Source organism: Oxyura jamaicensis, chromosome 11 (genome assembly GCF_011077185.1).
Source record: "Oxyura jamaicensis isolate SHBP4307 breed ruddy duck chromosome 11, BPBGC_Ojam_1.0, whole genome shotgun sequence".
NCBI lineage: Eukaryota > Metazoa > Chordata > Aves > Anseriformes > Anatidae > Oxyura > Oxyura jamaicensis.
Window position 1 is genome coordinate 10244518 of NC_048903.1, and position 14170 is coordinate 10258687.

At 48.3% G+C, this 14170-nt stretch overlaps 2 protein-coding genes across 10 annotated transcripts in view; one reads left to right on the top strand and one right to left on the bottom strand.

Annotated features, from left to right (window-relative positions):
• Window positions 1–14170, top strand: part of TDRD12 (tudor domain containing 12) — a 236642-nt gene that overhangs the window by 191504 nt on the left and 30968 nt on the right. For 3 of the 9 annotated variants that reach the window (XR_004753745.1, XR_004753746.1, XR_004753747.1), the window contains exon 1: window positions 13594–13939. The exons of 1 other annotated variant lie outside the window; for it this stretch is intronic. The gene's annotated coding sequence lies outside the window, so the exon portion shown is untranslated. Of the gene's footprint in view, window positions 1–13591; window positions 14027–14170 lie in introns of those variants that run through there. 5 more of the 9 variants (XM_035336459.1, XM_035336458.1, XM_035336457.1 and 2 more) reach the window with 5 other exon arrangements.
• On the bottom strand, window positions 7557–8513 carry LOC118172873 (olfactory receptor 14A16-like). Its single transcript, XM_035337058.1, has one exon. It carries the CDS (start codon window positions 8511–8513, stop codon window positions 7557–7559), a length of 957 nt encoding a protein of 318 aa, XP_035192949.1.

Sequence of the window (14170 nt, forward strand, 5' to 3'; positions counted from 1 at the left end):
TTAAATTTGGTATTATTGGCATTTTAAACATGTCTCTCCTTTTACTTGGTCTCTGCTCGCTCTTCTGTGCTTGGCGAGGTTTGTGACTTCCAGAAGTGTTTAAATGTTGGCTTGCAGAGTACATTTTGGAGTTCTACAAAGATTGTTCCGCTGAAAGCATGACTCAATGGCATGGCAACCATTAGGAAGAACAGAATCAAGATGCCTAGATCCACTTTTTTGTTCAAAGTAGATTTCAGAAAGAGCCTTTCTTCTGGTTCAGTAAGAAGAAGGCCTGCAGGGAGAGAAATGAGTGGGTCCTTGAGGTGTGCAAAGTCTGTGTGGATCAAGGGGCAGGAACTGCTGTGTTATGTGTCATGCTCTCTACCTGGGAGCCAGCAGAGACTTGAGGGATTGGTTGGGGTGACCTCTAAGAGCTTGTAAGTAGAGGTTTGGTGGTGTTGGCTGCCCTCATGGCTTTCCCAGGTCCTTTCCTCACCCTCCTGAGTCCCTGGCTCAGTCTACAGCAAGAACAACTCTCAAGGAGATATGTCCAGCAAACCTGTTGGTGCTCCAGTCTTGTAATTTAAATAAATATGTAAAAGCCTCTATACACCTCCGATCTTTAGTTTTTTTTATTGCCTTTTTTTCAGCCTCAATGGCAGTAGGTCATATCTTATTGTGGTCAAGAGAAATACAACTGTACCTGGCAAAGCAGGTGTCACCTCTTCACAGGCAAAATTGTTGTAGGAAAGGGAGTGTTTATCTTTTATTTTTTATCTTTTTTAAATATATATATATATATATATATATATATATATATATATATATATATATATATTGAAATGCTGCATCTCTTGGAGCAGCCAGAGTAGAACACACCTTCCAGAGACTGAAGAGTTGGTCACGGGTAAATGAGCTGCATGTTTCAATATGAAAGGTCCCAGATAAAGGCAGATCTTATACTGAGTTCTGCTTTCTGAGGGAGGAGGTGGCAGTGCCTTTTGTTTTACAATGATTCACTCGACTGGAATTTAAACAAGCTGGAAACACTTTCAGATACTGCTGTGTTCAGTTTAGGATGTTTAAGGCTGTATAATCTTGTTCTCCACTTCAAAGTGTTGCTTGCCCTGGGGATGGGCTTTAGCGGTGGGACTGGGTGGGAAGATGCTGTCACCAAGCTGGTTCTGAGTATTATTTATCCTAAAAGGATAAGGCCCTGTCCCATGTCTGTTGCAGGCTCCAGCCACTGTCTGCCTTTTCATCCCAGTCCTTGTGTGTGGTGACTCGCCATGTCTGGGAGGGTGACACTTGTCCCTGGGGGTAAGCAAGCTGAGGCTGTGCTCCACTTTCCTTGCAGCTGGGATGATTGTGGGAACTCAGAAGGAGAAAGGAGAAAGGAACTCAGAAGGAGTCTGGTATCCAGACTTGTGCAATTCTGAAATAAACAATATCTCAACCTAGTCTGTTTATTTGGTTTATTGCATACCAGGTGATGAATCTGGCCTAGTCAGCATGGGTTCATGAAAGGCAAGTCCTGCCTGATCATCCTCATCTGCTTCTATGGCCAGGTCACCTACCTGGTGGATGAGGGAAAGGCTGTTTACGTAGCCTACATAGACTTCAGCAAAATCTTTGACATGGTCTCCCACAGTATTCTCCTGAAGAAGCTGGCAGTCCATGGCTTGGACAGGTACACTCTTTGCTGGGTTAAAAGCTGGCTGGGTGGATCAGCCACTTTCAGCAGTCTATCTAAGTTTGTCTTTATTCAGCTCCTTATCATTTATAATGTAATTGCTATTACATTAATATTTATATTTATAATTTTCTATCTATCAGTATACAACACTGTTGAGCTATCCATTTTGGGTAGGTGAACCTCACTGGAGTCATAAATCTGAGGAGTGCGTTTTATTTTTTTGGTAAATTGTCTCATGTTTTACTGTTACTTTTTTAAAATAAGAAAAAAACATTCTGTGACTGTGTGCAGCCAATTCTCTAAGGAAAGCAGGTGGGATTTGGAGCAAAGGAGCAGGGAAATGTGGCTGCTGATTTCAGTGGAGAAGTCCGGTGTACGGAAAAGTGATGCAAGCCCCAGGTGGCCAATGAGAGAAATGGCTGTCCTGGTAAGGTGAGGAGCAAGGTTGTCCATCCAGTGACTGGCTTCAAGGTACTGTTTTTCCAACCTACCCAGAACTCCTTAGGAGAAACACCAATTAGGGAATGCTGCTATCACTATTTGCCTAAACTGAGGACCAATGAAAAGTAACTGTTTATCAAGTGCTCATTGAAACTTTCCTCTTTAACTACCTTTCCAGAACTTCCCTAATTAAGTGTACAATATTTAAAGGCTTGAAGAAAATTGCTGGGACATGGCTTGTTAGGCCTTTCTGTGTTTTAATGACCCTATGGTGTATTTGGTGCTCTGGTACCTCAGATACTGAGAGAAGATTGAAGAAATCTCTCAAGGAGCTCAAGATAGAAGCAAACACCAAAGTTTCTTGGAGTGTTAAATTGGCCCCAGTGAAGGTTATTAAAGACAAAGCTTCCCCATGGAATTGATAGAGCAGATTAACTGGAAGCCATGATTACAGGTAGACAAGGGCACTGTGCAGGTGGCTGTGATGCTGAGAAAAGCCTTGGTTTGGACAAAGGAGAAAGGTCAAACCCTGACCACAGCCCAGGGAAGAGAGGTCCTGTCCCTCACCCATGAGGCAGTGAGATGTGGGGTATGTGAGGGTGAGTGAAGGAAAAGGGTATGACACCACAGGGCCTGTCCACGGAGTAGCAAGGAGGCAACGAGGCCCCAGTGTCATGAGGACAACGTGTCTCCTCATAGGCCACAGTGGCAGAGACATCACCCATCACTCACAGCCAAGGGGACAAAGACCTCTGTCCTGTTGGGGCCTCCAGCCTTGCCAGTGCTCTCTGCCATCTCCTCTGCAAGCTGACCTACACCTGTCCCTGTTTCCCTGCATCCTGTAGACACCCATCTCCCTTCCCCACCCTGCTCACACCAGGGCATTTCTGTACATTCATGAATATCGCTGAACTCTCATGGTTGTTCCTTGAAACACATAGCCATGATCTGATCCCAGACTCCCTTTGGGTGACCTCTGGCACCACAGTGCTCTCCTTTGAGGGACATTTTTTTCTTCCTCATTCCCACTCCCCACCTTTATAGCTACACCTTATGACTGTTTATCTTTTTCCTACTGTTTTCTACTACTAAGCCAAGCATCACCATCTCAAAAAACACTCCTCAAATAGGTGTCCCAACCCATCAGTCTTCCTGTGGTCTATCATGTAACCAGGCAGAAGTTGCCTCACAATCATCTCCCGAGCTATGGGCCTACTGTTGGCCTTTAAGCTTGTAGGATAGACATAAGCTGTGTGCCTCCAGCTGTGCAGTCATGTACTCATGTGTAAGGATTATGACAACCCGTACTCAAGACTTCTTCCTGCACGTGCTTATCAGGTACTCAGGCAAGGGAGATTGAACAGTCACCATGCCAACCATACCCCTTCTGCTGGACTATCAGGAACGCTGGCAAATGTGAGCCTAATTGCACAGATCCCAGCCAGGAGACAAGGGCTGACCTCTGAACTACTTCACTAGAAATGACCTCACAGCCCCTTTGCCTGCTACTTTCCTCATGGTGGCCTATCAGCTGCAGAGACTCGAGGTGATCGGTTCCAGAGCAGACGCGCATTGCAGCAGGTCCAGTTGATGGGCAGAGGCCAATGGGATGAGGTTCAACATAACTAAGTGCCGGGTCCTGCACTTTGGTCACAACAACCCCATGCAGCGCTACAGGCTTGGGGCAGAGTGGCTGGAAAGCTGTGCAGAGGAAAAGGATCTGGGGGTGCTGACTGATGCTCACCTGAACATGAGCGGGCAGCATGCCCAGGTAGCCAAGAAGACCAACGGTATCCTGGCTCGTATCAGGAACAGTGTAGCCAGCAGGACCAAGGAGGTGATTGTCCCACTGTACGCTGCTCTGGTGAGGCTGCACCTCAAGTACTGTGTTCAGTTTTGGGCCCCTCACTTCAAGAAGGACATCGGGGCCCTGGAGCACATCCAGAGAAGGGCTATGAAGCTGGTGAAGGTCCAGGAACACAAGTCTTATGAGGAGCAGCTGAGGGAATTGTGGTTGTTTAGTCTGGAGAAGAGGAGGCTCCAGGGAGACCTTATTGCTCTCTACAACTACCTGAAAGGAAGTTGTGGGGAGCTGGGGATCGGCCTCTTTTTGCAGATAACTAGCAACGGGACCAGAGGGAATGGCCTCAAGTTGCACCAGGGGAGGTTTATGTTGGAAATTAGGATAAATTTATTCTCAGAAAGAGTGGTCGGGCATTGGGACGGGTTGCCCAGGGAAGTGGTGGCATCACAGTCCCTGGAGATGTTCAAGGAAAGGTTGGACATGGTGCTTAGAGACATGGTTTAGTGGCTGACATCAGTTGTAGGGTGATGGTTGGTCCAGATGATCTTGAAGGTCTTTTCCAACCCTAATGATTCTATGATTCTGTGATATTTGTGGCCCTTCTCTAGAGTTTTTCTAAAACATCCATGTCCTTCTTGTGCCGGGTGTCCCAAAGCTGAACACAGCTGTTATAATAGTAATATCACAATGACCAGGTGTCATCCCTGGTGTCTGCCACAAAGCAGTCTTACACTGGGCTGTCCCCTGTTTGGGGAGTATCTTAATAGGGAATGCCCTGGATGGTCTCAGCTGAGTTTAGGGAAAACATGAGTTAGCACCAAGAAAGTCCTACACCATCCTGGTCAGAGGAACAGGACCACAGCCAGTTGGAAGAGGGAACTAATTGTCCCTTGATGTTGCGTACTAGAGTACATTAAGATAGCCTGTCCTGCTTTGGTTTTCCTAATAAAAGAGAGGCTTAAGTGACTTCCTTGGAGTATATCCAAATCTTTCAGGGTTGACACTTTCAGGCAGATGACACCAAGCTGAGTGGTGCAGTTGAAACAACAGAAGGAAGGAACACCATCCAGAGAGACCTGTAGAGGCTTGAGGAGTGGGCCCACATGAACCATAGGAAGTTCTAAAACATGAGGTCCTGCACCTGGGACAGGGTAATCCCAATCATGAATCCTGGCTGGGCGCTGAATATACTGAGAGCCACCCTGCAGAGAAGGACTTGCTGTTCCTGGTGGATGAAAAGCCTGACATAAGCTGGCAATGTGTCCTTGCAGCCCAAATAGCCAACAATATCATGGGCTGACATCAGAAGAAGAGTAGTCACCAGGTCGAGGGAGGTGATTTTCCCCCTCTATTCTGCTCTTGTGAGACCCCACCTGGAGTACTACATCCAGCTCTGGGGCACCCAGCATCAAAAGGACATGAAAGGAAGAAGTTCACCATGAGGGTGGTGAGGCACTGGAACAGGTAGCCCAGAGAAGCTGTGGGTACCATTTCCCTGGAAGTGGTCACAGCCAGGCTGAATGGGGCATTAGGCAACTAGATCTTGTGAAAAATGTCCCTGTGCATGGCAGGGGAGTTGGACTATATGGTCTTTAAATGTCAATTCCAACCCAATCTCTCCTATGATTCCATGATTCTATGATCCTATAATTCTATACAGTAGGTGATCACCAGTCTGGACTATGGTGTCCCTTTCTCTGCCTTCACCATGGCAGCTCACCAGGACAGAACAAACTGAATCAGGGCCCCGGGGCTCCTCAGCAAGATACAACTCAGCTAGCTTCTCTAGCTCTGGGGGCTATCCTAATTCTCAAAAAAAGCTATTGGTCGGGCTTCTGGCCACTTTAGCTGAGCTTCCTGGCAAATTTTAGTTAACTGCCTTTTTAGTGTTTGATTCATTCTTTCTACTCATCCACTTGTCTACTTGATTGTGGTCTCAGAGTAGTATGTAAATCCACCTTAATCTGTAATGCTCCTGATATTTCTTGTACTACGTGTGATATAAAATGAGGTCCATTGTCTGAGGAAAATCCCTCTGGTGTCCCAAAGCGTGGGATTACTTCTTTCAGTAAAGCCCTTATGACCTCCCTAGCTTTATTAGATCAGTATGGGAAGGCCTCTGGCCATTCAGTAAGTGTGTCCACCAGTACTAGAAGATATCGATATGATCCTTGTCTAGGCAATTCAGAAAAGTCCACTTGCCAATACTCCCCAGGTTTCATCCCTTTTCTTATCTACCCTGGTGGTGGTTTTGGTTGGATCTTGGGGTTGTTAGCACAGAATACAGGACACTTTCGCACTATTTGGTTTGTGATCATTTGCATTTTTGGTCCAATTGAAAAGTGCTTCAGGCTATCTACCATGGCATCAGCACCAAAGTGTGTTCCTTCACATAAATATTTCATTAGCAGTTCTGTTATAGTGTCTGTTATTAGGATCCTTGTTTTCTCCAGTTTAAGACTACACTGCTTTGGTCCTCTCAATAATAGAGAGGCTTAAGTGACTACCTTGGAGAGTGTCCAAAACTTGCAGGGTTGACGCTTGCAGGCAGATGACACCACACTGAGATGACACCACACAGTTGACATGACAGGAGGAAGGGATGGTGTCCAGAGGGACCACAAGAGGCTTGATGGGGCATTAAGCAACCTGATCCAGTGAAAGGTGTCCCTGTGCATGGCAGGGGAGTTGGACTAGACAGTCTTTAGCGGTCCCTTCCAACCCAATCCCTCCTATGATTCCATGATTTTATGCTTCTATGATTCTCTACCTTCACTTTCTCTGCTTTCACCATGCTTGCTCACCAAGACAGAACCGAAATTGGGGCCATGGGGCTCCTCAGCCAGCTCCCACATATCTCAGGTCTACCTTCCCTGTACCTACTGTGGGCGCAATCCCCCCATTGTGGGGAACTGCAGAGTTCTCATTCCCTGTGGATACCTCAGCTTAGCACATTACCTTTGAGTGAGTCCACTTTGGGTGATTTTTCACTTTGTGAGCTCCAGCCACTGGCCTTTCCATGGAAAAACAGTCCCTGGAGACCCCCCAGACTCTCCAGGCTGCTCCACACTTCACTCCTTAAGGACATCATCTGCGTGTCACATGTACCTAGGGAACGAAGCTCAGTGACCATTCACAATCTGCACTATCAAGGGACACCTTTGGATGACTTCTCAATCCATCCCTGGGTCTCCAGTGGCTACCAACATCAATATGATCTTTTGTCTTCCAAATCCAACTATAAACAACCCTAGGGTGGGTGTTAACCCATTTGGGTGAAACAGCTTGAGCTTGTTGTTAACACCATCCTTGGAAGAAGAGCCCAGACTTCAGGCACTGCACTGGAGAGGTCCCATTTAATTACAGACATGATAGGAGAGCAGCGGCTCTGACACAGTGTTAGACACACTTTTACAGAGGCTTCAGGTGAGACAGAGAAAGTTGATTCCTCAGGAGAAGTTAGATGAATTCAAACATAAACATAGGAACATAATACCACAGATTACTACAAAATAATATTTACAGCAGTGCTGATAATAAAAATCCAAAATAAAGGAAGAAAAAAAAAAGAAATGAAACAAAGAACAAAATGAACACAAAGTACAGTCCAGACATAGGATAACCTGAGAATCATTAGCATAGAGTGATGGGAAATTTATCACAACTGAGAAACATCCATGAAATCACTTTCTGTATGGCATCCTTGAGCTCCTTGTTCCTCATGCTGTAGATGAGGGGGTTCACTGCTGGCAGTAGCACTGAGTACAGAACTGTTGTCACCAGGTCCAGGGATGGGGAAGAGATGGAGGGGGGCTTCAGGTAGGCAAACATGGCAGTGCCGAGACACAGGGAGACCACAGCCAGGTGAGGGAGGCATGTGGAAAAGGCTTTGTGCCTTCCCTGCTCAGAGGGGATCCTCAGCACGGCGCTGAAGATCTGCACATAGGACAGAAAGATGAAAACAAAACAAACAAAAGCTAAACAGACACTAACCATGAGAAGCACAAGTTCCCTCATGTAGAAGTGTGAGCAAGAGAGCTTAAGGATCTGGGGAATTTCGCAGAAGAATTGGTCTACAGCATTACCTTTGCAGAGAGGTAGTGAAAATGTATTGGCTGTGTGCAGGACAGCATTGAGAAAGCCACCGCCCCAGGCAGCTGCTGCCATACTGGCACAAGCTCTGTTGCCCAGGAGGGTCGTGTAGTGTAGGGGCTTGCAGATGGCAATGTAGCGGTCATAGGCCATGACAGTGAGAAGACACAATTCTGCTACAATCAAAAAGAGAAAGAGAAATACCTGGGCAGCACATCCTGCATAGGAGATGGCCCTGGTGTCCCAGAGGGAGTTGGCCATGGATCTGGGCATAGTAACAGAGACGGAGCCCATGTCAAGGAGGGCGAGGTTGAGGAGGAAGAAGTACATGGGGGTGTGGAGGCGGTGGTCACAGGCTACAGCTGTGATGATGAGGCCATTGCCAAGAAGAGCAGCTAGGTAGATGCCCAGGAAGAGCCCAAAGTGCAGGAGTTGCAGCTCTCGTGTGTCTGCAAATGCCAGGAGGAGGAACTCGGTGATGGAGCTGCCATTGGACATTTGCTGCCTCTGGATGTGGGGATCTGTCCAGAGAGGAAAAGTCACTGAGAGGTTAGGAGAGTAATTGGATTCTAAACTATTTCGATTTCTTATCAAAATCCCCCAAACGGCCTTTAACTTTCCAGGAAGAACTTTTTCAGGTGCCTTACATGACCTCTGTTTGATAGTATCTGAGGGTGTTACTGGGAGCAGGGCAGTTTAATGGGGACTGTTTAGCAGCAACCATTAGATAAAAGCAGAGGGTGATCTCAGCATAAATCCACTTACCATATCAAAGAGCTTTTCACCATTGTCACTCCCAGTTCAACCAAATTCTGAACAGGACTGTAGGGATTGTATGTTTTGTTCCTGTGGCTGTACCAAACATTGGGAAGTGTCTTTAAGGCAGAAATCCTGGGCATCTCTACTACACTGCAAATGAAGCCATGTAGGTCTTGTGAGGCACAGGTACTGTTCCTGAGCCCAGAGTGAGGAGAGCTGGTTTATACACCAATCCTGGCCTCACCTGCCCACTCCTGGCACCTCTCTGAGCTGGGCGAAGATCACACTCAGACATTTCCCTGCAAAGAACCTGGACAATGCTGAGATCAGAGGAAGCCAGGTTCCAAGTTCAGATCTCCAAATCCCTCACCTGTCTCATCACACTTGAGGAGGGCTTCACTCAGCTTTTCCCCCAAGCAGGGCTCATTTCCACCCAAAGGGCTTACTGCAGGTGCCCAGTCTCACTTCCATGGCCTTAGCATCAAGGTGTCTTCTCCATGGATCTCCCAGAGAGCACAGAGATGCTATGGGAGAACTGCCTTTGTGGAGGGCAGCCTGCAGCACAGGAAAGACTCCAATGTCTTGATGATGGGGTGTCCTGAACAGCAGCATACACACACACACACACACACATACACACACACACACACACACACGTGCAGTGCCCAGAGCCTTCAGGCTCGATGGGGACAAAGGAGGCAGGGAGAGGAGGGGAAACATGAAGAAATGCTTCTGGTGGCAGCTCTCTCTCACTGCCTGTCCATGTCTCTGCTGCCTGAAGCTGTCCCTGCCAGGAGCTGTTTCTCCGTCCCCACATCTCCTCCTAAGCTCACAGACATGCTCACAGACCCCATCCTGCATGCCCTGTGCTCAGCTTTGCCCTGCAGACACCTTCTGAGGACAGGGCACTGTCTGTGGGCATCACAGCATTTGCAGATCCTAATGACCACCTGAGAAAAACCCTGAGGGGACCATAAAGGTGAGCATGCAGTGTGTAGGCTAAGGGGTATGAGGGGACTCTTTGAAGTTCATCACTGACATATTGATCTGCAACTGCAATTCCCTAGGAATCTCAGTCTCCTGTACAATCCTTCTCATGTCACCTGTCTCCCCTCCACAGCAGGAATCTGAAAGCCCAAGCTACAGAAAGTGTCTGCCCCTTCAGGTCACCCTTGCCTTGCCCTTCCTCTTGAAAATCACAGAATCACACGGAATCACAGAATTTTAGGGGTTGGAAGGGATCTCAAGAGATCATCGGGTCCAACCCCCCTGCCAATGCAGGTTCCCTACAGCAAGTTGCCCAGGTAGGCATCCAGACAGGTCTTGAATATCTCCAGAGAAGGAGACTCCACAACAAGCCTGGGAAGCCTGTTCCAGTGCTCCGTCACCCTCACCGTGAAGTTCATTCGCATGTTGGTGCAGAACTTCCTGTGCTCCATTTTGTGGACATTGCCCTTGTCCCGTCCCCACAAACCACTGAAAAGAGGTTGCCCAAATCCCTCCGTCTCCCACACTTAAGGTATTTATAAACATTGATAAAATCCCATCAGTCTTCTTTTCTCCAGGCTGAACAGACCCAGGTCTCTCAGCCTTTCCTCATAGGGAAGATGCTCCAGACCCTGTATCATCTTTGTGGCCCTCCACTGGACTCTTTCCAGGAGATCCCTCTTTTTTTTTTACCGAAATCCCCCTAAGAAATGCCATTCTCTAAAGCCTCTTCTACTCCACACAGGAGAAAGAGGGACAGTCATCGTTACATAAGCTATAGAAGAAGCTTTAGAAGACCCCTTGTGCAGCCCCATCTGCATTGCCCTGCTGCCAGAGACTCACTCACGGTGTAAGAAGCCTGCAGCTTTGTCCTGCCACACGCTGTCCTCTGTTGTCGCACTCTTCACAGACTAACCTCTCTCCTATGCTCTCCCCTTGTAACCAGCAGGCAGTGCCCCTAGCCCTGCTGTGCTGTGCAGAGGAGCTGCTCCTGGGCAGAGCTGTCTGTCTGCAGTGCTGCCGGCTTGCCAGGAGCTCCCTCCAGCCCAGGAGCCCAGAGCAACTCAGCAGCAGAGGACCTGACCATGGCATCACTTGCACTGTCCCATGGGGCTCCCTGGAGATGTCTGACAGCTCCTGAAAGGCAGCAGGGTCTCTCCTGGGGTGTATAGTCTGAAGCAGACTGAAGTAATTCCTGACCTTTCCTCCCTGAACATGGGAGAGACTGACATTAGGAGTGTGCTTTGTTCTCAGAATGTGGCTGTCTAACAGGAGGTACAAGTAATTCCCTCCTTTAACCCCTGTTCCATACCCATTGCCTGGCAGAACACCTTGGCCCTCACAGTCAGGGATCATTTCAGCTCTCTGAACTTCCTTCACAATTTCTTCAAGCAACTAAGAAAGAAGTGCCTAGCTCATTGGTGTCCTACCAGGAGAGAGGGCACCAGAATGCTCTAGAATTTCCCATGGAGAAAGGGGAATGGGACAGTCAGACATCATTGATTGAGTTTTCCATACTGTGAGTATGAAACTTTCTCAACGCTGAGACAAACCTCTTCCTCCTCTCCCAGCACAGTGACTGGGATTTGGAAAAACCTCCTCATTGTGCTGATGGTGGCAAGCCAGCTTCTACAGAAAACTGTGGACTTCTTCCTGGGGAATTTTTCATCCTCAAAGACCTTGTACAGCCCCACCACCCTGTGCCAGATTCTGGCAGGCTTCCTGACTGGAAACAGCCCCCCCTTTGCTCACAGAGGTGGTAATAATTTTAGCTGCACCTTTTGCACATCCTGAGTGCTTCATGCTGGTGGCCTTGTTCCTACGGTCAGCCCTACTGTCACGGACCACTTCTAGGATTTTGCCCCATTGCCGGAGCGTTTCTGCAGTGACACCAGGACACTCATGCTCTTTGCTTTTATGACCTGCATTCCTTGCCGCTGCCCACCGCGAGCAGGGAGGAGCCAGCAGCATTGCACACCAGTGTGCAGCTGGTGAGGCAGGGCACGGGACTCTGCACCAGCTCTTGGCAGTCTGCAAGCTCACATACCTACCATGGTGTCCAGTAAGCAGAGAGCTCACTCTAAAAAGACTGTGGCGACCCAGATGGAGGGCCTGCCCAGAGACGTGGCTGTTCAGGCTTCTGGCTGCAGGAAGTGCCTGAGCCTGTCGCTGCTGGGGAAGGGCAGCGGGGAGACCGCCTGTTCTCAGGTGGAAGGTCTGCTCACCATGGTGGCTGAGCTCAAGGAAGAGGTGGAGAGACTAAGGAGCATCAGGGCATGTGAACAGGAGATTGCCTGGTGGAGTAACTCCCTGGTGTGGCAGAGAGAAGGGCGCTGGGGGGATGCCTCCCAGACGGTGGTGGAACCCCTGCCCTGTCGCTGTCAGGCAGAGGGATGACTTGCGAAAATCAGACTCTGTAACCTCGGAATAGTTATAAAGCAGGCATGTTTATTCGGCACTGTGCACACACGCCGGGCACAAGGGGGATAGCTCCACCTAACTTGCGTGCCAATGGTTACTGGCAGTGTGATTATATTAGAGGAACAAATACATATTAATTTAGTTTCCCGTAAGTCTCTTGTATATTCATCAGGTCTCCGAAGAATCATTAACACAGGTTCCGTCTCTATTTGTATGCGTACTGGAGTCCTTGGGTGGTCAGTGGTCTGGCATACTCTGGTGGTCTTTTGTCGAATGCTGAAGGTCAGAAGTCTTCCTTGCTGCTTATCTTCAGGCCTTTCCTGTCTTTGACAGACTTCAGCAGTCAAGCCAGTTCTTGCTGGTTCCATTATCTATGCAGAGTCTTTTATTCCCTTATCTTTGGGTCGTTAACATACAACTGTGCTAGCTAAGACCTAGGAATCACCATCCTTTATCTTGTTCCATGCCTCAAGTCCCCGCTTTTCTTTATCATAAGCAAATTATTTTGCTTATAACACTCCTTGATTCAAAATTTTCATAAAATTCTTACCAGTTTCTACCTGGTGCTTGTTTTGGTTGCACTTACAGGTTTCATAATCATCTAGTCCTTTCATACAGCACCAAAATGCACACTGTACCAATACACAGGTTAAGAACACTAGTAAAAGCAATAATAATATTCCTATAAACAGCTGCTAAAGCCTCAGTTTGAGGTCATTTTGTTCCATATTTCTCGAACCCACGAGGTGTCATCTTGAACTACCTTGTGTAAGATCTTGGTCTTTTCCCAAATATTTTTGAGATCAGTCTCAATTCATCCTGCCTCATTTACATACATACAACAACAATTTTTCTCGTCCTTTGTTAGTAAGCCCAAACACAAAACAAGAATTCACTCCTATGTATCTGTAAATATGGGGGTTTAATAAGGTATTGGGGATAGGTTGCTCCCAATCTAAAGCCACTTTGTCTGCCAGGTGTTAAACTCCTCCTAAATAAATTCGCTCTCCCCATTCTTACCAAATTCCCAGGGCTCAAGCCCAAACCACCAAAGAAGTGACTCCCTCCATTCTACCACTTCGGTAATCAGTCAGGACTCTACAGTCAGTAAGATTGTAAAGTAGGTAAGTTTATTTGGCACTGGGCAGCACGGGGGTAGTCCCACCAATGAAAAAAAAACATTAAGTCTGAAAAGAAAGAGGAGGGTGGGAGGGGAATAGTAATAATAAAAATGTTGCTACTTTGTCACAGAGCTTGGTGTAAGAATGAAGTAACACTTTTGTAAGGGACTAGATGTCAAGGGACATTTCCCACAGCTGCCTGTGTGGGGATGCGTGTACTTTTTTATCACAGCAGAACTCCACCAGAGAAGTGCCAGGTGCCACGGCTCCCCAGCTGCCTCCTTTTACAGACCTTTCAGGCACACACTGCGCTTTGGATTCGGGATCTAGGAAAGCCCCCTGAAGCAGGAGCAGCAGGAAGGCAAAGAAAGGCAGGGCTCTCCCTCCTCGCACCCACCGACACCCCGCCGCCCTCAGCAAGCCGAGGCCGGCCCCGCGCCGCCCCCTGCCCGCGGCCTTTCCCCGCCGCTGGCGGCCGAACCTCAGCCAGGCGCCACCGCCTCCCTCGGCGCCACCCGCGGGCGGCGCACGCGCGCTGCGGACCCGCGGGGGGCTTCTGGAGGCTTCTGAGGGGGGCGGGTTGCGCGCTGAGGGCTGCGCTCGGGCCTCGTGGCTGTGGGGATGGTGGCACTGACTCTGCCCCAGCTGAAGGGCACTGCTTTGACTTCTGTCTTCTGAAATATTTCGTTTGCCGCTCACTCCTAGTGTGAATTCTTCGAAGCGGTAAGCTAAGCGCTGCCGTGATGAGGGGCATTGTGGTGTGTGCGGCAGTGCCGAAATGGCATGCAAAATATATGCTCTGTTCCAGTGCAAGTGTGCTGTGAAAAATGAGTAAAAATTCCTGTTATACCAAACTTGTTGGCAAAG